Source organism: Natator depressus, chromosome 17 (assembly GCF_965152275.1).
Source record: "Natator depressus isolate rNatDep1 chromosome 17, rNatDep2.hap1, whole genome shotgun sequence".
NCBI classification, from domain to species: domain Eukaryota; kingdom Metazoa; phylum Chordata; order Testudines; family Cheloniidae; genus Natator; species Natator depressus.
Genome location: NC_134250.1, coordinates 22,037,017 through 22,062,733, shown reverse-complemented (window position 1 = coordinate 22,062,733; position 25,717 = coordinate 22,037,017). Strand labels below are relative to the sequence as shown.

General features: G+C 55.0%; 1 protein-coding gene across 3 annotated transcripts; it reads right to left on the bottom strand.

Moving 5' to 3' along the window:
- Positions 1-2: 2 nt before the first annotated feature.
- LOC142000596 (nuclear envelope pore membrane protein POM 121-like) lies at positions 3-24,425 on the bottom strand. Of its 3 annotated transcripts, none has more exons than XM_074974987.1 (13): positions 24,356-24,425; positions 17,838-18,053; positions 17,002-17,157; positions 14,730-14,810; positions 13,731-13,902; positions 10,466-10,557; positions 9,299-9,369; positions 8,403-8,527; positions 7,955-8,057; positions 7,075-7,254; positions 4,915-6,609; positions 3,994-4,122; positions 3-3,686 (listed from the first exon to the last, which is right to left on the bottom strand). In XM_074974987.1, the coding sequence occupies exons 2-13, from the start codon at positions 17,900-17,902 to the stop codon at positions 3,592-3,594; spliced, it is 2,964 nt and encodes a 987-aa protein (XP_074831088.1). In that variant the 5' UTR covers positions 17,903-18,053; positions 24,356-24,425; the 3' UTR covers positions 3-3,591. The 3 variants fall into 3 exon arrangements, with proteins under 3 accessions (XP_074831088.1, XP_074831090.1, XP_074831089.1); XM_074974989.1 differs by lacking the exon at positions 24,356-24,425 and adding an exon at positions 20,973-21,026; XM_074974988.1 differs by lacking the exon at positions 24,356-24,425 and having other exon boundaries at positions 7,075-7,251; positions 17,838-18,036.
- Between the last annotated feature and the right edge of the window lie 1,292 nt (positions 24,426-25,717).

The window sequence follows — 25,717 nt, the reverse complement described above, 5'->3', positions numbered from 1 at the left end:
GGAATACTAAGCCTGGAGTTCAGCTCTGAAATGCATTACACCCCATTGGTATGAACAGGGGCCTCAGATGCAATATACTCCCAGAGTTTAATTAGCCTGCAGGAGCCCAGCTGTGTCTGAGGCGCAAGAGGCCTCCTCCTTATATTCTGCTGCAGGGCGTTAGAATTGCAGTAAGTTACACACCAATGCAGCATAACATGGCCAGAAAACTTAATATGTGGCCTCTACCTTGTAGGTCACCTCTAGCCTAGCACCGCCATGAACGGAGATAGATGGGAGGCTGGGCAGAATGGGCTTCTGGTGGAGGAAAGTCAACTGAGGTAACCAGAAGAGCTGCCTCCTCCTGTTAACGGAGCTCTGTAGGCCAGTTCCCTCAGGCCCGTCTCCCAGGAATACAGGCACGTGGGAGCAGGCCTGCCAGCAGTCACAGCAGCGAACACCAGCACCTACCTTGATCTCTGCTCACTGGCTGACACTGAACTCTCCTCCTTTTTCTGGGTAGAAGCAATTCTTGTATCTAAGCCAGCGAGCAAAGACATCCACTTAGGCAGGCACGAACCAACAGCCACGGACCATTCACAGCGTGTCAGAACGAAACTGCCCCAATTCCCAGTGGATTTGGGAAGCTCCAGAGCCTCTGAACACAGCATACATTGCCCCCACCCCCCGAAGGCAGCAGGCTGGAAAAGCGCAGGCCTGACACCAGCGCTGAACGAGTGGCCGCCCCACAGGACAGCACGTGGGCCCAGACAGGTGCTCTGCAGCAAGGAGAGAAGTCCCGTTATGGCCTCTCAGGCAAGGGGTGGCTCTGCTGGGGGCGGGGGTTAGGGACCAGTTTTAAGGTACGAGCCCCTTCACCTCATTTTCCAAACCCGTGCGAAGAGTCAGACTGAAATGAGACTCCCGCAAGGCTGGGCCGGTGCTCTTTACATGGTTGGGCAGTGCCCATGGACTGGGGAGAGCCCCCCACAGCCCACGATGGCTGCTTTGGTACCCTAAGGAAAGGCTGGAAAACAGCCCAACACCAGGCAGCTACAGCCCTCCAAAGGGGCAGGGGTGAGTGCAGCGCAACCTCCACCCCCACACTCTAAAGGGAGCCACCTCCCAGCTGCTAGAGCCCAGAGACTTTCCGCCCATGTCCTGCCTCCCCAGCCAGGAGACGCTCATTGTTCCTGGTAGAAAAAAATAACACCCAACTCTCTCTGACGTGCAAGAGCTCCTAAGCCTCAGTCTCAAGGAAAAATAAAAAAGTTTAGTCACATCCACATACAGCACATTATAAAAGAATTAAGTACATTTCATGTAACATTGACTGTCAGGGGAGAAGCAGCCCTGGCAGTTCCTGCCAGCAGGAAGAGAATGCACCCACTCGGACAGAGCAGGCCAGCCCTTCCTGCCCCCACGCCTCTGGGCAAAGCACCACATGGGCTAGCTGCCCTTCCCAGCTGCTAGCCCAGCCTGCCATGGCTGGCAGGGGTGGGTTCCAGGCCTGCAAGGGACCACTTCCTCCTCCCCAGAGTAACTGCACAGCTAAATCCTGGTCAACAGCTTTGAACTTTTGACCACCTCAGTGAACCAAGCTTGAAGGAATTCAAAGGCAATTTAGCTTAAATATAAAAATAAATTTTTATTTTCTTAAAAAATGTTTAAATATCTGTTAATTTAGGATTCGGCAGACACACACTCACACCTCTGAGTAGTAAAAAGATCTGGCGGCCAGAGTCACTCTTAGAACGTGGGGGAGTCATAGGGGCCTAGGCCTTTGGGGTGTCAGCCCCTCTCCCCGAGGCACACAAGGCATCCTCCCAGTGAAAGCTCCCCAGAGGCTGCGGGCAACAGAGGGAATAGAAGCCCTGGCCCACTCCCCTCCAAGCTCCAAGATACAGGGGCAGCCCCAGGAGCGCCCCCCGCTGGCTCCCACTGGGCCCCTGGAGCCAGTCTCAGCGGGGAGGAGCTAGAAAGTTTTACAAGAGGGCAAAAAGCAGAGTCCTAAGCATGTCAGTTAGGGATTCTTTCCCTTTAGTGGCTTCAGGCAGGGCCTGCAGCTCCGTGCAGTCCCAGGGAAGCCTGGCACTGAAGGGAAGCGAGAAGGGACATGTGCTACAGACCATGGGCAGACAAGAGCAAGCTGGGTTTGACACAGGGGAGAGAAGAGCTAGGCTTGGAGCAGGGCATGACAGCAAAGAGGCTGCCAAACCGTGACCTAGGGAACCCTTCCAGCCCCCTGCATCCCGAGGGCCCTATGGCCCCCCACGCCCCAGGCTGCCATTCTTTCAGTCATCACATTTAGATAGAGTTCACTCAGCACTAGTAGCCGCACAAGGATGCTACTCTCAACACCCAATTAGGCAGGGCCCATCCCCCACTAGGAGACAGCCTCCCCGCAAAATCTTTACACAGCAAATCCGGCATTACCAACATGCCGCCACTCACACAGTTCAATCCTTCCTCCAAGCTCGATTCAATGAGCGAACAAACAGGAGCAAATATACGAAGAGCACAACAGACAGTGCTTAGACAGGAGCAGGGAAAACTCCAGGAGCATCACGATGGGAGAGGGCAGTAAGTGGCAGCATCCCACCTCCTCTGGGCAGGGGTTCTGCTCGTTCCTGGGCCTGGCAGAACACCTCTGGTGCACCAAAGGCACCACCCTCCTGCCTTCCCTGGCTGCAAAGGCTAGGTTACCCCCTGCAATGGGCAGTTCTGCCAACCTATCCTGGGTTCCCGCAGGAGAGGCAAGATGCTGAGTTGCAAGGTCTGCTTAGGAGCATTAAAAGGCAGATTGCTCACAGCGATAATTAGGCCCAGATGCAGGAGTTGGATGGTGGTCTGTCTGGAGCACCAAGAGTTACTCCCCAACACACAGGGACTCGGGCCAGTCCCACCTACTAGATTTGCCCAGGCCAGATGTCTGGCAAGTCAGCACCTGCCAGTTCAAACCAGAGGCTGGAGTCCCATAGGAGGAGGGGGGAGAGGTGTGTTTACCAAGTCATGAGATCACCATGCAGGGAAAGGCCTCTGGAGCCAGCGAAGACACCCCCCTCCAGGGCCAGCAGCCACGAAGCAGACTGGGAACGCATCTGCCTGGAGGGAAGAGCCTCACTTACAGCAAAGCTACAAGGGGGAAGAATGCAGGGACACAGCAAGCGAAGGAGCAGAACACGAGTTTCCATTCAGGCACAGGGAACGTGCATATGGGCCAGCACCATGGGCACATCCCCTCGTCCCCCCACCAGCTCCCACTCCACGCACTCGGTACATGGCGGATGGGCAAGGCTCAACTGTCAGGTCAGGAGAGCACAGGAGCCGCTAGATGAAGCCCTGGAGAAAGAAGGGAGAAGAGGAACACTGCTGATATGTACAGAGTTTATCCAGTCTCGGCCGTGGAACTGTTCAAGTACGAAGGGTTTGGTTTATCCTGTCCTGCGTCGCCCAGAAGTGTCTCCAACTGATTTCAGAAGCGAGCGCCTGACCCCAGGGCCCTGGCTGCTCGTCAGAAGGGTTACTTAGAACTAGGCCCCTTGGCTCATGTGGCTGGCGGGGCTCTTCACAGCCGGGCCAGAGCTACGATCCAACAGAAGAGCCAAGAGGCTACTTTTTGCGGGGGTGCTGCCTTCGTGCCTGCAGCCGCTGACGGGGCCCAGTCTTGGATCCTGCCCCGATAGAAAATGCAGGGGCTGATGGTCCTGGAGGCGAGAGAGATTGCATGGGCCACTGCCAGCCTTAACCAAGAGGGATGCAGTCCTCCCCATGACCCAACCTTCCCACCATCCCAGGGAGCAGGCAGGCAAATGCTGTCTTCCAGGACCAGTTGTCAGACATATTTCCGGCCACCCAACGGCCAGCCCACAGACACTCACCTCTGGGAGCCTGTCTGAAGCCAGTGCAGCACACAGCAGGCTCTGCTTTAGCAGCAGGTTTCCTACTGACACCCCAATCACCCCCCATGTTGCAGACCTGGGGGAAAAGGAAGCCATGAGGAAAGTCTCTTACCAAATGGAGGCCTTGCTCCTCCGAAGCCCGACCCGGGAGTGCTGGGGGTCCCGAAGGAAAGGCTGTTGCTCCCGACAGGTCCTGCTCCTGAGGCAGGCGTGCTCTGCCCAAAGGAGGGAGTGGGAGATCCTGAAAACAACACAGCGCTGTCAGCCTTCGTTAGAGGAGCAGGACGGGGAGTCTGTATCAAGGCCACAGCAGGATAGGGGCCTGGTGCACTTTGGGGAAGCTTCTGCTCCACGGGGGGGTTACAGCTCAGCCAGGGGAGGAAGGAGAAGATGAGAACAGACTGTGCAGGGGCTGGAACATCTCCACCTGGCCTCCCAACAGGAAGAGATGATGTGCACTCCCCACTAACCCCAGAGGATTTCCATTTCCCCCTTTCCCAAGGTGGCCACCTCCCCTCTCCCCCTGAAATACCCGAGTTTTTCAAACTGGCTCCTGCATCTCCCATCCACTCCCTTCCTACTTCCTGGAGCCTCCATTCAGCAGACCCATGGGACAGAACAGGCTGGGGAGAGCTTACTCTACTGGCTGGCGCAGAAAGACCTTTGTACAGCTCAGTCTATTAGAAGAGTGACCCCAGCCCATTCCTTCCCCTGCGGAGCTGAGCTACGTGGATGCACCCCTCACAGACACACCGCTACAAGCTGGAGTGGTCCCCAGTCTACGCAAAGACTGGAAATACAGTCATCTGGGATTCTCCTGATCCCAAGGAATGGCTCATGGCAGAGGGGGCAAAATATCAACAGCACCAGCCCTAAGTGTAGAGGGGTGAGGAATAAAGGGAGAATGAAAGCACAGCAAGGTCACTGCCTAGATCCACTCAAGCCTCCCCCTTCCTCCTCATGCCAGCTTGAAGGAGAGGCCCAGCCTTCGTCCCAAACAGGGCTAAGCGGACTTTCCTCCCCTGCACCTTACCTCCAAACACAGGCTTGCTGTCAGGAGTGCCAGGCACAGCGAAGGCGAATGGCGCACTCTGGTTTTGGGCACCCAACGTGTTCTGTGTCAAAGAAGAACCAAAGGGGGTTGCTGTGCTTGCCGATCCGTTCTGTCCAGCCCCAAAATTGAATGCCACTGTGGGGGGGCCCCCACTCGGGGCAGGCGCTCCCATGCCAAAGGTACTGGGACCTGTGCTCTGCTGGTTGGACCCCCCAAAGGGGAACGGAGAGGGGGTGCTTCCGCCAAATACCATGCTACCTGTACTGCTCTTTGTAGGCTGGGTGTTGGAGCCAAAGCTTGACACGGTTGAAGTGGTGGCTGTTCCAAAGGAGAACACAGACGTGGTGCCTCCGAAAGCTGGCTGGGAGCTGTTGGTGCCAAAGGAAACTTGGGTATTAGTGCCTCCGAAAACTGGCTGGGAGCTGGTCCCAAAGGCCGGCTGTGCTGCGGACTGGGCCGCGGAGGCCCCAAAGCCGAAAGCGGGGGTACTGAAGCTCGCTGGGCCAGCGGCAGGTTTGCTGGTGGGCTGCTGGCTCTCCGGGGTGCCAGTGGCAAACGCAGGCTGACCAGCTGCACCAGGATACGGAGGGGGCAGTTTTGCACCTGTTCCAAAGGAACCACCAAATGCAGCAGTGGAGGAACCAAACGACAGTGTTGACTGACTGGTGGTTGGTGGGGTAGAAGAGGTCAGATTTGTGCCCCCAAAGATATTAAAGCCAGCGGTGGTGCTGGGAGCAGCCTGTGCTGCATTCACGGGCATGGGGCCAAAGGTGGAGCCTGCTGGAACGCTGGTAGTGGGGGCTGCGGGCTTTCCAAACTGGAAGACAGGAGCGGTAGGCGTGAAGCTGGCTGCTGTGCTGGGGGCTGGGTTTGGAGAGGCTCCGAACAGGAACGGCTGGCTTGCTCGGGTGGAGACGGGAGCAGTGACAGTTGTGCTGCGGGATACACTGGTGGCAAGCGGCACGCCGAGTCCAAAGCTGAAGGCTGGCTTTGGGCTGGAGTCAGTGGTGGCGCTCAGTGCGCTGGCAGCGGCAGCTGCAGTCGTAAAGACAGCACTGGGGAGGCCGGTGAAGACAGAGGTGGTGTCTGTAGTGGAAGTTACTGTCAGGGCAGCAGCTGGGGCTGGCTGAGGTGTCTGCTTGAATGTGAAAGGAGACGCTGTTGCTCCAGGTGCAGCACCAGCTGCTACGTTCCCAAAGACGGGCTTGAATGTGGCGGTGGTGGCAGAGGAAGCAGCTGTTGAGGGAGGCACAGAGCCAGTAGCTGCTGCGACTGCCAGAGAGGTGCCTGCTGCAGAGAGCGCCCCACTCTCACTTTTTGGCAGGGTGCCAAAGATTGGTTTGAACATGGGGGTGGCTGCGGGTGCAGTGGATGCTGCCGCTGGTCCAGGCTGGCTGGCTGGCGGTGTACTCAGCATCCCAAAGAGAATGCTGGGCTTAGGTGGGGAGGACGTCTTGGTGGGGGTCTGGCCCAGGTCGGATGAAGCAGGAATTGCCAGCTTGCTCACACTGCTGGCAGGCTGAACAGTGGAGGAGGGAGGGGCCAAGGGAGCAGGCAAGCTTAATGTCAGCGCAGGCTTGGAGTCAGACACGGTTGCAGGGAGTGAACCTGAATCCAGCAATACTGTGGGAACTGTCAGAGGCAGCTGAGATGTCACTGCAGCCCCAGTCGAATCTGTGGAAGAGGGAAAATCATTTACAGATGAACAGATGACTGATGACCAGAGTTTGATTTGTGTGATGAAGGAAGTCGACTCGGTGGGCTGGGGGAAGATGATCAAGTTGTCACCAAGACAACCTTACCTGGAGCAAAACGCCAGACCCAAACAGCACTGCTCTGGGTGCCAAGGTGAGCCACCAAGTTCGAACCCGGATGGCTTCCCCTAGAGACCCTCCTGCTCCGCTCTTGTTCCACTCTGCGTTGGAGAGGTGTTATGGATGCACTAAATCAAATGCCATTTGAGATTTCCTGCACTCAGCTGTTTACAAGCTGTGTCAGGGAGAAGCAACATTGCAACTCCAAGCCTTGCCAAGCTGGGACTGGCTAGTGACCCACAAAGGCCAACATTCCCACTGCTCTCTCGTCCCCCTCACCACACTACAGCCCCATGGTCACTCCTGCCCTGGCTGGAACACAAACCTGAAAGCGCAAGAGCACTCTGGCTGCTCTGCATCTTCTTCAGACTCTCCAGGAGTGAGTCAGTGCCAGTGACCAGGGGGGCCGACGAAACAGATGTAGGCCCAGTAGATGTCAGTGTGAATGACACAGGCCTGGATGCAGGGGTGGTTTCTGCAGCAGTGCTTGGGGTGGCATCTACTGCTGGGGAGCAAGAAAACAACATGCTTACACCCCTCTACAGAAAAGCAGTTTGCTATTAGCAGGGCTTCCCAACTACGCAGGGGCAGCTACCAGAGGGAACCGGAGCCTGACGCAGTGAAGTAACGTTAGGAGGACACTCCACATTTCAGAAAGGATCCAAGGACGTCACCCCCACTCCACGATCTGGAGGACTCACATGGGGTTAAAATGCCCAGGTTTGGGGGGAGCGGTGAAGGGGTCATTCATGAAGTTCTCCTCAGGACCAAGAGTGGCAGAAAATCTAACTTTATTAGCCCCTGGGAGAAGGCAGCTTTACTGGGTATGATGCATGACTCACATGGTGATGTTCTCTGGCCTGTGTTACACAGGTAGTCACACCAGATAACCTTAATTAAGGTTAAGATTTTGTCAGGGTTATTTTTAGTAAGGTCATGGTCAATAAGCAATAATTCATAGAAGCCCAAGGCCCGCACTGCTCAAGCCCAAGCCCTGCAACACCTGGGGCTGAAGTTGCAGAGGTCACCAAAAATCACGGAATCCGTGATGGACTCGTATTCTTAACCATAATGGTCCCTTCCGGCCTTAGAAATCTATGGGATGGGTGTTTTCTTCAGTTTCTTGCTTACAACATTAACTTACTGTAAGTATCCTACTAGCCACACCTCCTAAATGGGAGGGGAAGGCCATGAGGAGTCCTTACCTGTCTTATCCTCCAAGACTTTGTTGAACCATTGCAGTGCTGTCTTCTTTTCTGCATCCAAGTCCTCTGCTGTGACAGCATAACCTAGCTGAGGGGGTGGGGGCTGCCAAGGGAAGAACAGCCTGAGCTTAGTCTCTTCCTCAAGGAGGCAGGCAGAGCCCAGCCAAACTCATGGTAAAGACACTGACCAGCAATGGCTATGAAGCGGAGTCTGCCACTCAGCTTGGTGCTGAGTGCACAGTGGGCCAGAGTATTGCCCGGGAAGCCCAGCAGTAAGCAGCTCTCCAGACACCAGGAGCTGGGGTTGGCTTCACTTCCCATCCCACAAATGGCAGGTGCTCCTATCCCTAGGACAGCCAGGTTAGGCTTCCCCCCACTGCTGGAGGACCTGCAGCAGGGTATTCCACTGCCAGAGGTGCCCAGGAGGGGCTACGTGGAGGCAACATACCAGGGTAAGCTGGTCTCCTCGGCGAGAAGAAAGCAGCTGGATCTTCCGCTTGCGTTTCCCACTGCTCCCCGACATGGACGGCAAGGTCAAGGAACTCTGCTTCTTCCGCACAGGAGTCTCCAAAGCTAGAATGGGAGGAAACAATCAAAAGTGGGGATCCCAGATGGAGGAGAGGGTCAGTTCGCACACCCTGTCATAGGAACTTGCTTACCGATGCTTTCACTGCCCTTCTGTCAGAGTGGGAGGGAGAGACTTGCCTCCAGATAACCCTGCCTCGGAACACAGAGCCACAGACAGTGGGCCAAGCTGAGTACAGGACCCCAGGGTTTCCTGGATGAATGGCTGGCCACACCCGCAAACTGAGGAGGCAGCTTGTGCGAAGTCTCCCAGGGAGTGTGGAACAGACTGCTCCAGGACTTGCTCCTGCTTACATTGAAGAGCCCATTCAGTAACTCAGAGCAGCAGTGCAGTGGCCCTTTATAATGGCTGTCCACCATCCTCTCAAAGTGCTCCACTAACCAACATACAAACTAGACCTGAGATTACTTTTCCATCACCCACATTCAGCCCCCTGTGGGGTGAAGCATGGGAGCTGTTTAACCACTTAGGACAGCAAGTGAAGAACACTGTCCAATTTAACCAGCAGGAGGAAATAGGGAGGGGCCTATCATTGCTCAGCTTGGAACTCGGTGGAGACGCATCATCCTGCCCCCTCTGCTGTGCCCTGTACCTACTTACTCCGTTTCTAGATCACATTCAAATCTTACTTCCAAAGAAGGTTCTAACTTTTGCCTCGTCTTACTCTTCAGCAGCCTTTCCTTTACAAGGCAGTTGCAGAGCCTGAGCCAAGCAGGCATCCCCAGTGGCTCTGCAAGCCATACCCTGTCCCCACTCACCCTTTTCTGTCTGCAGCTCCTTGTCAGATTTTACAGGGGTAGAAGTGCTGGACCAGTGAGGATCCTCCTCCCTGCAGAGACAGGAGAAAGCCCGTTAGGCCCAGTTCACTCCGACTCACCTCCACTCTGAGGGCTGCGAACATTTCAGGACAGAATTAACACAACCCACGAGCCATGAATGATAATCTTGAAAGCCACAAGAAAACTGCCAACCACTGGTAAGACCAGTGCCTTGAGCACAGCACTGTCTCTAGTCCAAACAGCTTGGCAGTGCCTGGAAGCAAAAGGCGAATGCTTGTGTTCCACAGCTTGGGACAATGGAGAGGTCTGGCATATCAGCAAAGGGAGAATTGCACACAAACCCTCCAGCACTTGGCAGAGGCAAATCTAACTTCCGAGCACCACTGAGGGGCCCACATTTTGCTGGCCTGAGAGTCATTTTGCTTTAGACCCAAACATTCACTGTGAATATTCTGGGAAAACAGCCTGTTTCAGCATTTGTTTTACAACTGATGTGGCGCACACTGAGACTGCACACACACACCCCTCGCTGCAGAAGGATGAGGTGCTGAGCACCAAGACAGTAGGCTGGAAGTAGACAGGTGCCTCTGTATCCCTCGAACAGCTATGACGGAGTCCTTAGGAGCAGCAGAGGTGGGCGTTAGTTAACGAAATGGCACTGGGCCCTTCCTTCTCTCCCAGCCCCAGACATGTGAACAATCCAGGCCAAGGAAATGGGCAAAAGCAGCAGGGTGTGTGTGCAGCATTGGAAGTCACTATGCCAGTAATCCATATCAGCCGCAGGGCAGGCAGGATACAGTTACAGACACTAGAGAATGGAACAAGTGCAATGCCTCCTTAGAGTGCATCAGGCCACCAGAAGGAAAACAAGGGAGAGTAGAGTTAGCCAGACTTCAGGGGACTCGAGATGGATTGGAAGGGAAGGGTTGGAGTGCCCCAAGGTGGGTGGCTTACACAGAGCTTAAGACTTGGGGAGAGAGAAGAGGGCAGTGCAAAGCACCACACCAGCCCCACCTGGACATGCCTTGCGACCCCCCAACTGGAGTCTGCACATAGGATACCGCTAGAACGATACCCCCAACATCTGTTTAGACTGAATCAGCAAGAAATGTGAGCTGCACTGAACTGGAAGCACAGCTTGGTTACCTGGCTTTCTTGCTAGGCCTCTCCGGTGTCTGAGAGCGGGAAGATACCGGACTGGAGAGAGGGGAAGTACTTGGGCCACTTCTCTTCCACAGCTGGAACCCGGAGAGAGAGACCATTAAAAAGTAATTCACATCAGGAGGCTAAATACCCTGTGCTCCTGGCCAGCCCCACAGGCTGTATCACTCCTTTTTATAACAAATAAAGCAACAATGATCTGGCTGGTGAAGAGACTAGAGCCATAGGATATGTCTATGCTGCAATTAGACATCCCTGACTGGCCCGTGCCAGCTGACTTGGGCTCACAGAGCTGTTTAATTGTGGTGAAGAGCTCTGGGGTCCGCCCACCTTGCAGGATCCTAGAGCCTGGGCTCCAGTCTGAGCCCGAATGTCTACACGACAATTAGTCCCTTAGCTCGAGCCCTGAGAACCCGAATAAGTGGCTCAGGCCTGTCGCAGGCTTTTAACTGCGATGTAGACATACCCTAGATCCATTAGCACACATCGAGTTACTCTGGTGAGAACAGACTATGTTCTCAGCAACACCGCACAAGATACCGTCAATCCTACCTCAGGGACTGTACCATTTTTCCATTGAAAGTGGTACATTTCAGGTGAGACTGAACCTAGGGAACACTTCCTACATGAATTGTAAGAACAGGAACGGCCACACTGGGTCACAGCAATGGTCCATCTAGCCCCGTATCCTGTCTTCTAACAGTGGACAGCGACAAATACTTCAGAGGAAATGAACAGAACATGGCAATCATCAAGTGATTCATCCTATCATCCAGCCCCAGCTTCTGGCAGTCAGAGGCTTAGGGAACACTCAGAGCATGGGGTTGCATCCCTGACCATCTTGGCTTACAGCCACTGATGGACCTATCCTCCGTGAACTTATCTAATTCCTTTTTGAACCCTGTAATAGTTTTGGCCTTCACAACATCCCTTGGCAATGAGTTCCACAGGCTGACTGTGCGTTGTGTGAAGAAATACTTCCTTCTGTTTGTTTAAAACCTGCTGCCTATTAATTGCATTGGGTGAGCCCTGGTTCTTGTGTTATATGAGGAGGTAAATAACACTTCCTTATTCCCTTTCACCACACCATTCATGATCTTCTAGATCTCTGTCATATCCCCCCCAGTCATCTCTTTTCCAAGCTGAATAGTCCCAGTCTTATTAATGTCTCCTCATATGGAAGCTGTTCCGTACCACTCATTTTTGTTGCCTTTCTCTGTACCTTTTCCAAATTAATATTTTTTTTGATGGGGAGATCAGAACTGCATGCAATATTCAATGTGTCGTTTTCCCATGGATTTATTTTAAAAAGGTGTATCAGGTTTGATGCCATAAAGTGGCTCAGGAGACGAGGAGGTACGAGAGAGAGTAGAACAGCAGCAGTTAAGTCTGCACAAGGATAGGCTACTAGCTAGTAAAGTTCAGTTATCTGCTCTTATAAGAGCATAAGAATGGCCCTACTGGGTCAGACCAAAGGTCCATCTAGCTCAGTATCCTGTCTTCTGACAGTGGCCAGTGCAGGTGTCCCATAGGGAATGAACAGAACAGGTAATCATCAAGTGAATCATCTCATTACCCATTCCCAGCTTCTGGCAAACAGAGGCTAGAGACACCATCCCTGCCCATCCTGACTAATAGCCATTGAAGGACCTATCCTCCATGAATTTATCTAGTTCTTTTTTGAACTCTGTTATATCTTGGCCTTCACAACATCCTCTGGCAAGGAGTTCCACAGGTTGACTGTGAGTTATGTGAAGAAATACTTCCCTTTTATTTGTTTTAAACCTGCTGCCTATTCATTTCATTTGGTGACCCCTAATTCTTGTGTTATGAGAAGTAGTAAACAACACTTCCTTATCTACTTTCTCTACACCAGTCATGGTTTTATAGACCTCAACCATATCTCGCCTTAGCGGTCTCTTTTCCAAGCTTTTCCAAGTCCCAGTCTTATTAATCTCTCCTCATTCAGAAGCCGTTCCATACCCCTAATAATTTTTGGTTTCAGAGTAACAGCCGTGTTAGTCTGTATTCGCAAAAAGAAAAGGAGTACTTGTGGCACCTTAGAGACTAACCAATTTATTTGAGCATGAGCTTTCGTGAGCTACAGCTTGCATCCGATGACGTGAGCTGTAGCTCACGAAAGCTCATGCTCAAATAAATTGGTTAGTCTCTAAGGTGCCACAAGTACTCCTTTTCTTTTTGCTAATAATTTTTGTTGCCCTTTTCTGAACCTTTTCCAAATTCCATTATATCTTTTTTGAGATGGGGCGACCACATCTGCACACAGTATTCAAGTTGTGGGCGTATCATGGATTTATATAGAGACAACGTGATATTTTCTGTCCTATTATCTATCCCTTTCTTAATTATTCACAGCATTCTGTTCGCTTTTTTGACTGCTGCTGAACATTGAGCGGATGTTTTCAGAGAACTATCCACAATGACTCCAAGATCGCTTTCTTTAGTGGTAACAGATAATTTAGACCCCATCATTTTATATATATAGTTGAGATTACGTTTTCCCACGTGCATTACTTCGCATTTATCAACACCGAATTACATCTGCCATTTTGTTGCCCAGTCACCCAGTTTTAAGAGATCCTTTGTAGCTCTTCACAGTCTGCCTGGGTCTTAACTATCTTTAGTAATTTTGTGTCATCTGCAAATTTTGCCACCTCACTGTTTACCCCCTTTTCCCCCTTATGCTGCATCTGCAATTTTACAGTCCTGTCTGATGACAAAGGAGTCATTTCAACACCATTTTTTGGTAGATTAGCAGTTGACTAAGAGCCCTGGATCAAAGCTGAAAATGCTGGACTCAAACATTGGCCAATTGCAGCCTGAAAGGGGGTGGCATGACAGGAGAATGGTTCTGATTTTACGTTTTGTTTTACCTAGAACAATCCAAACTGAGCACCATCCAACTGAAACTAAGTCATAAGGAAACCATAGTGTGTTCTGGTCTATTTGAGGGGGCTCAATTCCATGATACCCCTCGGCTTTAGCCAGTGCTGGAGGATGGCGAAGCACTGCCTCCTGATGGGCATGCTGAGGACAGGCAATGGATACAGTTTACATTTTGCTTGAGATGCTCTGCTGAAGGTTTTTGTGCTGCATGAAGCTGGAGAGAGACTACTCACGTTTATTGCCAGGCACGTGGCAATGCTGCCTTATTCTCATAGGGCCATGCCACCCCAAACCACCATGTCTCCTGGGAATTCCAGGTTTTATTAGAAACGCTGTGTCCTACCTTCGAGAGTCCCCGGGTGGAGCTGTAGGAGCTAGCGATGGCATTGCGGATGGAGCTGGGAATCCCACCAGCATATGTGTTGTTCATGGAGCCGATGGAAGAAGTGCGCGATCTCTTGCTCAAGCAATCGTCTAGGCACTGGGAAACGAGGGCCCTCTTCAAAGTGCCTGGCCTAGAGAAAGAGGGAGAGAAGGTTGCTAATGAAGCTAAGTAAATCATTGAATTTTCAATTTGGGGGCTGAGCCAAAAAAGTTTGCTTTGATTTGAACCAAAGCTTAGTTTTTTGTTTTGATGAGAAAAACAAAACATTGAGTCTCATCTCAGGTTTTTTTTTGTCTCGTTTCACACAAAATGTTTTATTCTCAGGTATTTAGCACTTGATGTTTTGTTTAGAGATTTAACTATTTAAAAAACAGCTTTGACTTTCAAGATTTTCCATTTTTTCTGGCTGAAACTTTTCACTGAATTTAACTTGAATTCACACACAATTTTGGTGCTGCGAAAAATGCATTTTTCAGTGATTTTATTATTCACTAAAAAAAAGTTTTTTCCAGTTCTAATTTCATGCACTCCCACCACCCACATGTTCTGGGAGTCTCCCACCCAGACTCTCTCTCTGACAGGTTAGTCTGGATGATTTTTGAGGGAGGGGCAGGGTTTTCAGTTTTCCTTTTTCAGCTTGTGCAACCGAGATCTTGACAAGGGGGCTGCCAGCAGCTCAGGCCAAGCTCCCCTCCATATAGAGAGGATCCAGCACCGCACTGGACACCTCCCAGAAGTCTTTTCTCCCACAGTGAGGGTGCAGAGCTCCGCAATGCTTGGGTCACAGGACAGGAAGCCCAGCTCTAGCCCTGCCTGCTATTTCAATAAATTGCACTTCATGAAGGAAAAGCACAGTGCCTTTTCCTCTGGCCTCCACTCAACTGGCCAAGTCTGCAGAGCCTTTTGGCTTTGCCCTTTAGCCAACACTAGCCCCTTTACAGTTTAGCAGGCACTTACTTGGGTACAAGAGAAGCTGGGGCTCCATTAGCTACCAGAGGCTCAAACGCAGACTGCCCACTGCCACTGCTGTCATGGCGTCTGCAAGAAAAAGACACGAGGAAATCCTCAGTGTTCAGAAGGACCCACACAATCCAGGAATATGTGATGAAAATCTCCGCTCTGGAACCAAGAACTCCTACATCAGTCTCTCTCAAACTTTTGTACTGGTGACCCCTTTCACATAAACCTCTGAGTGAGACACCCCGTTACAAATTAAAAACACTTTTTTATATATTTAACACCATTATAAATGCTGGAGGCAAAGCAGGGTTTGGGGTGGAGGCTGACAGCTTGCGACCCCCCATGTAATAACCTCGCGATCCCCTGAGGGGTCCCGACCCCCAGTTTGAGAACCCCCGTCCTACATCCTACACCCATTGCCCTAACTAGACAGGCATATGACCAGACGGACCTCCCCACCCATGTTTTCATCTGAAAATCAACACTGACAGAATTCTGTTTTCACAAAAACGTTCAGAAGTTTTAGTTTTTGTTCCAACATGGAATGAAAACCAATTTCAAAACCTTGGAAGTTGCCTTAAAACAGAATTGTCATCCTCTGGTCAGTTCTACTGCTGAGCTTGACTGCATTTCTCAAGTGCAAGCCACACCAGGTGCTGCCCACGTGCCAGGCATAACCGCTGGCAGCACAAAGGCGCCCTCAGAGCATTGGTGCTAAGATCTGACATAGCTGACACAAGCGCCGTTTGGCCCACAACTCAAGTCACTGAGCAGTGAGCTTTCTGCCTACATAACCTCCTCACGCTCCCCCGCTGGCTAAGTCCTTTGAAATGGGTTACTGTTACACAGCTGGGCACTCAATATTAGTGGGGATTTGTGGAGCCAATGTCAGAAAGGAGAATGAAGTGTCAACATCCATGCTTACCTTCTACCACTCTTTGTAGGATTGTATTCATCCTATCCCCACACACACTTTAGGAGGTGGGACCAGACATTCACTAGTCCAAGAGGTACAGAGAAGAGCAAAGGAGAGAGGAGAAAGCTGCATAAGCCACTACAACTCCAATTGAAAGCGTGCTCCTGCAGCAGTGGGAAAAGCAACCGGTTGCTCCCTGAAAGCTCTCAAACTGACATCTAACTGTGAGGCCAGGAGCAGCATTCAGGATGACAGACTCAAACAGTATCTCATCAGCCCAAGCTTCTCTTCTCCAGTTCTCTAGCACTCAATTCATCTGCAAGAGCCCATATAACCCAGCCCCAGTGGATTTCCCCACTGCAAGCAGCCTGCAGCCTCATGGCAAGCAAGGGACAAACATGGGGAGTCACAAAACAAATTAAACCCACACATACAGAAATGGACAGAAGGAAACCACAGATGGAAGAGAGGAGAGGACAGCACATGCTAGGGCATTTGCAAGAGGGCTCCACCAGAAAGAGGATGGCATCCACTGATTTATATCCTACTCCTTCCTAAAATCCTGGGGAAAGATACTGCTGAAGCTATGTGTCTGAGACCTAAGGTCTGGTGTTCTCATTAAACATAACGAATGGAAACTGGGAAATATTTCCCCCACCATTTCTTGAAGGAAAAACATGCATGCTTTTTTTGCTTATTGAGCTATATAAAGGAGATCTGAACAGATTTTAAACTGTCATGTTTTGTTTTACATTAGAAATTCAGGACACGTGTATCCCATTTCTCTCTAAAGACTGAGGCTGACTGGAGAACTGATTGGTTTATGATAAAAATAATATGGAAGTGAGACCTGGTGAAGTGAGGGGAAGGGATGGTTATGTTTAAATGGAAGTTAATAAACCAGATTTAAGAATCCAAGCAGTTGGAAGTGATTCTGTTTTAGGATTCCAACTCCTTCACTCCTTCAACCAAGTGCTGAGATAGAGGCCTGGCGTGTGGATTGAAAGCTGTCAAAGACCTCCACCAAAGCAGGGGAGACCAGGCTTGGCATTTGAAACTTCCACGATAGAAACCCAAACAAAGTTTTCCTCTCTTCCTCAAAAGAGAATTCTTCTAGGCTTCCTGAAGGTAGTTGGAAGGGCACAGATACCAGACTGGTTTCCTCTTGCCGACCACCTTTAATAGCCAAGTTCTGTTTCGGATTACTGGCCACACTGGAAAGGCCAGCTGATTGCTCCCATGTTCACAGCTAGCATGCTGCCTGGATATCTATTATGAAGATAGTGAAGCACCTGACACCTACAGCACCACTTCAGACACACAAAGATAGCATCCAGCCCCTTAATGTATTACCTTCTTTTGTTCTCCTGACCACTAGGGAAACTCTGGTCCTCCTCCTCCACAGCCCTCTTCCTGCTCTCTTTGAGGGCACTCAGTACAGTCTCCTTTGCACATGGGTCCAGGGTGCTATTGCATGACAAGGCCATTGGTGAAACCAGCTGCTCCAGGCTGCAATGTAAAGTCATGAGTTAAGGGAGAGTGGGCCCCCACCTCCTCCCCATTAGCAGTGATGGATGTGCTGAGCTCCCCTGCGCCTGAACAGCCCAGCACATCTGAAGACTGGCCCCCCTCTAAAGAAAGAGAAATAATCTAGGCAGCATCTCCAATGCAGCTTCAGGACTAGCTTGTGACCTCACAAGCCTTTCCATGGCAATAAAGCGATACTTCAGATGGGGATTAAAAGGTCACTACAGGGCCATGAGCAACAGACACTCCCTCAGGGAAGAGAGCATCAAGCAACCAAACAGAAGAGTGAACTACCCATTTTCCCCAAGCAGGCTACTCTCCCCTCTGCGATTAATTAAGGGGAGGTTTTACAGGGCTGTAAGTAGTGTGAAGTGATGCGTAAGTGCAACCACCAGTGCACACCCTCCTCAGTGCATCCAGAGCAAGTCGCCATGCAGGAGATACAATCTGCTTACTACCAGTAAGTGCAGGATCTGGGAGAAGCAGGGCTCTGCAGGATAGAGGGCTCCTGCCCTCTAATGGAGAACACTACTCTGCTCAGCACTCAGTAATCTTTAACACATAAGATACAAGTGTATTTGAGCACTGGTTGTATGCGTATACCTCGTGTGTACCACATGTGCTGTGGGATGCTGAAGGGCCACTGATTAAGCGGTACTCACAGCGGAGAGCGGGCCAGGTTGCTGTCCGGACGTGCAATCTTCACTGTCACTGGGCTGTGCACCATGCTGGAGTTGCGAGCAGATAGCAGGCTTTTCCTCTGGTAGCCATCCAGGCATACTATGGGCAGGGCCCCCAACGAGGAGTACTGGGCCTGCTGAATTGGATACCGGTGTCGAGGAGTCAGCGCAAAGGGAGTTGGTGGAGTCAGGTGATCCCTGTAGAGAAAGACCACAGGGTATAAGTGGGCGGCTAGCTAACATACCTCTTGCTAACCCCAAGAGACTCCACGCATTGCAAGGGATCAAACGAGTTTAAGCTGCAATTATTTGTTGCAAGGAAAAACTAGAAAGGTTCAGAAAAGGGCTGCTTTAGTCATTACAAGGAATCACCCCCAACAATTTGTAAGTGACCAGAATTACACAGTATCTACACACAGCCTCACCAAAACACAGCTTCCTCTACGATGCTGGCAGAGCGTACATCTCCATACAGCAACGACACACAACAGCAAGAAAATACCATACCAGTTTAAACTTCATGGTGATATCCTAGAGACTGGAATGCTTCTGCTACAGTAGGGGACTGGGGCAAATCAGCCATTTTTGGTGAGAACTACCCTTCGAAACTACACTTCTTTGTAGAAAAGATGTTGGTGCAGTAAAATCCATCAGGATCATCTGACTATTTCCCACTTCAGAATACGGGGCAGACAACAGGGAAAACATCCACGGAACCATTAGCATGCGGCAGCACCAAACAAATACTAATCTATTTGGAGAGTCCCCCCTCCAGCCTATTTAATAGGAAGCCAATGAAACATCACTTGGCAGTGACTCTGGGTAAGCAGTTCTCCCACCAACTCCATAGAGACACAAACATTCCAGCTGCAACCCAGTCACTGTTACTCATGAAGTAGTGAGGAATAGTTTATGAAAGTTGACTCATTGCTAGGAACAGGAGAAATATGCAGCTCTGAAAACAGAACCTCAGATTTCAACCTCTATAGTAGTCTCCTGCAAAATCTAAGCTTTGGCTTGAACTAAGTGGAGAGGAGCCATTCCAAAATAAGCCAAGGTGCCTCGACCCTAGGCCAGTCTTGCAGAAGACAGTCTCTGGGCAGGACGTGAATTCACTCCACACTGTTTGGTTCCACAATATACTCCTGAAGGAATTCTGTGCCAAAAAAATTAAAATTCTGTGCACAATATTTTAAAATGCTGCAAATTTTATTTGTCAAATAAATGTGGAGGCTCCAGCATGGCACTGGGGAGTACAGGCCACTGGCTACACAGAGATGGGAGATCACTGTGCAGCCCCACCCCGGGGCACAGAGGTGAGACTGCACCCAACCCTGCCATAGCACAAGGACCCGGCCTGCCCCAGAAACACCCCAGGGCCTTGCCCCTCCATGCCAGGTGCAGGCAGGTAGGCTCAGTAAGGCAAGATCCAAGAGGGGGGGGATCCAGGTGGGGGTTGAGAGGGTTCTGTTTGGGGCAGTCTGGGTGTGGGCTGCTCAGTGGGGGATCTGGGTGTGGAGGGGATCTGGATACATGGAGGCGGGGTCTGGGTGCAATGGTAATGGGACTCTGCAGGGGGGTCCAGGTGAAGGAGGTTGGGGCTCAGCAGGGGTGGGTCTGGGGAATACAGAACTTGGCAGGGAGTCTGGGGGACTTAGTGGGGGGTCCAGATGCTGGGGGAGTGGGGCTCATGAGGGGGGTTTGGCTCAGCGGGGGCAGGTCTGGATGTACAGGGTTGGGCAGATGGCGGAGCAGCTCCCTGTACAGGGATCCCTCCCCAGGTAGCTGAGGAGCAATGGGTGCAGAAAGCAGCGGCAGGGAGTTTCCAGAGCTTACTGCAGCTGGGGGAGAAATCTGGGGGTGGGTCTGACCCAGCCCCAGATGCCATGCAGGGGAAGAGGAAGTCCCGTCCTCTGGAGCCCAGCTGCTGAGCTGGCACAGGTTCGGAACCACCATCTGGGTCTTCCCAAGTCCTACCTCCTGCCCTACAGTGATTTACCTCTCTGCCGGCTGCCCTGGGCACCTGGAAACATATTGCTTGGGAGGGTCACGTGATCGCTCTTGTGGCCTCCCTTTGCTTCCCCGTGAGAAAGTCATTTTTCTGCAGGGAATCAAATAAATCTGCAGGGGACATAAATATCAAGCCTGCATCTCAGCAATGCCCCAGCCACACCAAGCACAAATCAGACCAATTCTGAGAACTGGTTAACAAAGTTTGTGTACCGCCATACTACAGCTAAACTATTTTCAACAGGCTCAAACATGGTTAACATGCTGGTAAATAGGCTGCAGGAGATCCATGTAACAGGCACAAACTTTGTTAGCCATTATAAACAGAGTTTTTGCACTTTAAGAACCTGTAAGTAGTAAGTGTGGCCAAAACCTTAGAGAACAGGAGTGAGAGACCATCGCTATTTACATTAATAGCGGTAACAGCAGCATGTGTAATTGGGAGCCCTAGTCAAGGACCAGGACCCCACTGTGCTAGGTGCTGTACACACACACACACACACACAGAACAAGGTGGTCTACTCCCTACCCCAAAGGGCTTACATGTGGCTGCTAAGATCATTCCTTCCCTAAGATGCTGCTGTGCTCACCCCATTTTTGCCCATCCATGCCAAACTAAGGAGACAGCAACTTGTGAGGGCCCAGAGCATTCCCCACTCCCTCCACATGTTGGGATAATGCCCTGGAGCTCTAGACTTCCTTGTGTACACATGCAGAGTATCCATTGCAGCATGCTACAGAAATGCAAAAAATCCCTAGGAAACCTGGCCAAAATCACAGAGAGAAGTGAGGGAGTTCCCCCACTCCTACTTGCTCCACCCATCCCTCCTGACCCAGTTGATTGCTTATGAGCTTGTGTGGAGTGGGGTAGAACCCCACACAGCCCAAGCACCCCACAGAGCTGCATGGAGAACGCCCTGCAAGAGGGTTTCCTCTCCTGCCTAGAAAAGGGGGCTTCACACACTGTGGTGCCAGCTCTCTGCTACCTGCCTGCATTCCCCAGGCCTGATACCAGGAGGGAGGTAAACCCTCTGGATGTTCTTCCCAAGTTGGTACCTTCAGAACAGAGACATGTGCTTGGGGAAGAGACCTAGCCCCAGAACCCACCAAAAGCATGGAGCCTCCGCACCCCGTAGCTCCAAGGTGGGGCCTGCTGCCCAGTGCTGGAAGAAGGGGTGCCCCAGGAGCAGCACAAGAGGGGAGAAGATCAGACAGTGGGGAGGGAAGGGGGGGCCGTTCTCCAGAAAGGTTGGGGATAGCAGGGCCAAGGAAAGTTGAATGGGAGTTGGGTTGAGGGGGCCAGGAGGGACAGCAAGGACAGGAGGATAATGGAGAGGGAGCTGCCCCACCCCCGAATGGGGGTTGGGGAGGGAGCAATGGGGAGGAGGGATCCATCTTGTCCTTACTTGAAGGAGAGCGAGGCAGGCAGCATGGATTGGGTTGGGGATGAGGAATTGTGCTGGGATGGAGCTGCCCCCGGAGCAGGGCTTGGGGGGTTCAGTCCTCTCCTTACCCAAAGGAGATGCATCAGGAGAAATGGGGAGGATGGGAGGAGGAGGCTGGGGCAGGTGGGTCCCATCTTTACCAGAAAGAGAAGCGGTGGGGTGGGAGCCCAGGGGTTGGGCTAGGAGGCAGGTCTGGTCCTTTCCTGAAGGAGAGGTGGCAGGTCAAGTTGGGGGTGAGGGGGCAGTCTGGTCTTTACCCAAAGGCCAAGGAGTGGATGGGGGTGGGAAAAAGAGGAGAGAGGAGTGGATGGGCTGAGCAGGGGTCAGAGTGAGGGAGGGCTGGGGATGAAGGCAAGGCAGTGGTCCAGGCTGAGAATGGGAGCAGGGGAAAGGGCGGGGGGAGGAGTACGGCAGACTGAAAGGGGAGCTGGCAGGATTGGTCCAGTCCTTAATTAAAGGTGAGGTGGCCGGCTGGGGCTGATGGGCAGGCAGGAGTAAGGGGGCCTGAGGAGACAGGTTGGGCTGGGGGATAGTATGTCCAGTCCTTACCCAAATGCGAGGTGGCAGGTTGGGCTAGGAGGTGATGGGGGAGTCATAGCTGAGAGAGTGCAGGGAGCGATGGAGGAGCAGGTCAGGGTGTGGGGGGTGAGGGGATCGGGGGTGAGGGGATCAGCGGTGAAGGGGCAAGGAGGCAGGTCGGGCTGAGGGGATCAATGGGTGAGGGGGAAGGCTGGGGAGGGTCGGTCCTCGCTTACCCCAAGGTGAGGCTGGGCTGGAGGGAAGACGGGCTAGTCAGAGGGTGAGTCGGGGTGAGGAGCAAGGACTAGGTTGGGGGGTGTCAGGCTGGTGAGGGGAGGCTGGGCAGGTCAGGGGACCAGGGTGAGGGGAAAGGGCCGGGGTGCAGGTGGTCAGCCCTCTCTTACCCCAAGATGAGGCGGCGGGACAGGCTGGGAGATGGGGGATGAGTAGGGGTATGGGGAGGCTAGGAAGGATCAGTGGGTTGGGGTGAGGGGGAACGGCTTGCGGGGGTGTCGGTCCGCTCTTACCCCAAGGAGAGGAGACATGGCAGGCTGGGAGATGAGGGGTGGATGAGGCTGGGGGGGGGTCAGTGTGCGGGGAAGGGCCAGAGGGGGGTCAGTGGGGTGGGTCGGGGTGAGGCTGGGAGGGGGTCAGTGGGGGGGCCGGGGTGAGGTAGGCGGGGGGACTGGGGCAAGGGCCGGGAGGTCAGTTGGGGGGATGGGATGAGAGGAAAGGCCGGGTGGGGGTCAGTGAGGGGAACAGAGTGAGGGGACACGCCGGAGGTGGGCAGTGTGAGGCTTGGTGGGCAGTGTGGGGGACGGAGTGAGGGGAAGGGCTGGGAGTTAGAGTAGGACGAGGGGGAAGGGCCAGGGGGGTCAGTGGGATTGGGTGGAGGGTCAGGTCCGCTCTTACCCTGAAGCGACGCACTGAGTCGGGGTGAGGGAAAGCCGGGGGGTCAGAGGGGGCTGGGAGGGGGCCAGGTCCGCTCTTACTCCGAGGCGAGGCGGGGGGTCGGAAGATGGTGAGTGGGTCGGAGTGAGGGGCGGCTGGGGGGTGTCGGAAAGAGGGGACCGGGTCCGCTCTTACCGGGAGGCGGAGGGTCGGGCTGGGAGATGGGGAGCGGTCGGGGTGAGGGAGGTCGGGGGGGGTCAGAAAGAGGTGGGCCAGGAGACAGGAAGTGGGTCAGGGTGAGGGGAGGCTGGGGGTGTCAGAAGGGGGGGCCAGGCCAGGAGATGGAGAGCGGGTCGGGGTGAGGGAGGCTGGAGGGTGTCGGAAAGGGGGGGCTGGGCCAGGAGATGGAGAGCGGATCGGGGTGAGGGAGACCGGTGGGTGTTGGAAAGGGGGGGCCAGGCCGGGAGACAGGGAGTGGGTCGGGGTGAGGGGAACCAGGAAGGGAGGGGGGCGGGCGATGGGGAGCAGGTTGGGGTGAGAGGGGCCGGGCACAGGCCGGGAGATGGGGAGCCGGTCGGAGTGGGGTCCGGGCCAGGCGATGGGGAGCGGGTCGGGGTGGGGGGGTCGAAAAGGGAGGTCCGAGCCAGGAGATAGGGAAGGGGCCGGGGTGGGGGGGGTCGGAAAGGGGGGGCCGGGCGATGGGGAGGGGGCTGGGGTGAGGGGGACCAGGGGAGGGGTCGGGAAGGGGGGGGCCGGGATGGGAGACGGGGAGCGGGTTGGGGTGAAGGAGGCTGGCGGGGGTTGGAAAGGGGGAGCCAGACCAGGAGACGGGGAAGCAGGTCGGGGTGAGGGAGGCCAGGAAGGGGGGATTGGGCCGGGAGACGAGGAGGAGGCTGGGGTGAGGGAGGCCGGGGGGGGGGGGGGGGCGGGCCAAGAGATGAGGAGCTGGCGGGGGGGGGGGGGTCGGAAAAGGGGGGCCGGGCCATGGGAAGCAGGTCAGGGGGTCTGGGCCGGGGGGGGTCTGAAGGGGGGTCCGGGAGATGGGGGGCCCGGGCCGGGGAGGGTCCGGGCCGGGGGTAGGCAGGGAGATGGGGGTTCGGGCCGGGGGTAAGCCGGGAGATGGGGGTCCGGGCCGGGAGATGGGGGTCCGGGCCGGGAGATGGTGGGCCGGGAGATGGGGGTCCGGGCCGGGCGGGGGGGTCCGGGCCGGGGGTAGGCCGGGAGATGGGGGTCCGGAAGGGGGGGGGTCCGAGCCGGGGGTAGGCCGGGAGATGGGGGGCCGGAAGGGGAGTTCGGGCCGGGAGGGGGGGGCCGGGAGATGGGGGTCCGGAAGGAGGGTCCGGGCCGGGAGATGGGGGTTCGGGCCGGGAGATGGGGGTCCGGAAGGGGGGTTCGGGCCGGGGGGGCTCCGAGCTGGGGGTAGGCCGGGAGATGGGGGTTCGGGCCGGGGGGGGGTCCAGAAGGGGGGTCCGGAAGGGGGGGCCGGGCCGGAGGATGGGGGTTCGGGCCGGGAGGGGGGGGCCGGAAGGGGGGTTCGGGCCGGGAGAGGGGGGGCCGGAAGGGGGGTTCGGGCCGGGAGAGGGGGGGCCGGAAGGGGGGTTCGGGCCGGGAGAGGGGGGGCCGGGCCGCTCTTACCCCGCGGCGAGGCGGCGGCTCACGGGCCGCGCGGTCCCGGCTCCCCCGGCGGGGCGCGGCTCGGCCCGGCCCAGCTGGCCGCCCATGGCGAAGGGGCCCCCGTTGGCCGCGGCCGGCGGCTTCTGGCCGCCCCGGGTCCCCGGCCTGCGCGGCGCCCCCGGGCCGGGCCTCAGGGCGCACCAGGCCCCCGCCGCGCCCAGCAGCGCCGCGCCCGGCCCCGGGCCCCGCAGCACCAGGCAGGCCAGGCCCAGCAGCGCCAGCGTCAGCCCCGCCGCCGCGCCGCGCAGCCAGAGCCAGAGCCAGGCCCGCCGCCGCGGCCACGGCCCGCCCCGAGACATGGCGGCCCCGCGCCGCCCGCCGCCGCACCGCGCCCGGCATGCAGCGCGCGCCGGGGCCGGGGCGGGGCGACGGGAGGGGAGGGTTCGGGGCGGGGCGGGGAAAGGGGCGGGGCGACGGGAGGGGAGGGGAGGGTTCGGGGCTGGGGAAGGGGCGGGGCGACGGGAGGGGAGGGTTCAGGGCGGGGCGGGGAAAGGGGCGGGGCGACGGGAGGGGAGGGTTCGGGGGCGGGGCTGGGAGCCGGGGGAGGGGCGAACGGGGGGAGGGCTGCCAACTTTCTACTGGCAGAAAACCGAACAGCCTAGCCCCGCCCCTTTCCCTGGGGACACGCCCACACTCACTGTGTTCCCCCTCCCTTTGCGGTTGGCTCTCCCGGACCCTCACTCACTTTCACTGGGCTGGGGCAGGGGATGGGGCTGCCGGGTGGGGAAAGGGCTCTGGGAGGGAGTTTGGGTGCGGGAGGGGGTGAGGGGTTTGGCGCTTACCTTGGGCAGCTCCTGAAAGTGACCTGCACAGCGCTCTGGCCGTGATGCCTGGGGGGGGGACCAGGGGTCTCTGCCCGCTGCTGCCTGCAAACACCGCCCCCGCAGCTCCCCGTGGCCGCCGTTCCCAGGGCAGAGTTGGTGCTCAGGGCGGAGGAAGCCCGTGGAGACACATCGCCGCCACCACCCCATGCCACACGGACATGTGTGGAGTAAGAGCAGGCAGGAAGCCACTTTAGCCCCACTGCGCTGCCAGTGGTGGCGGCGGGGGCCCCCAGGCCCTTTTAAATCACCCGGGGGCAGCAGGTGGGGCCAGGAGGGACTCTGGGGGAGCCACACGGGGGTGACAGATGGGGTCGGGGGAGAGACCCGGCCCAGAACATCAGTGGAGCTGGGCCACCGTTCTCTGAATATTCCTGGAGCATGGGCACCACAGGCCCATACAACTCGCCGCCACTGCCTCTGTATGGACATGGGCTGGCCCTTCTTCCTTTCAGCCAAGGAAAAAGAGTCTGGGAGAAACCCTAAAGGTTCTGGTGCTGTT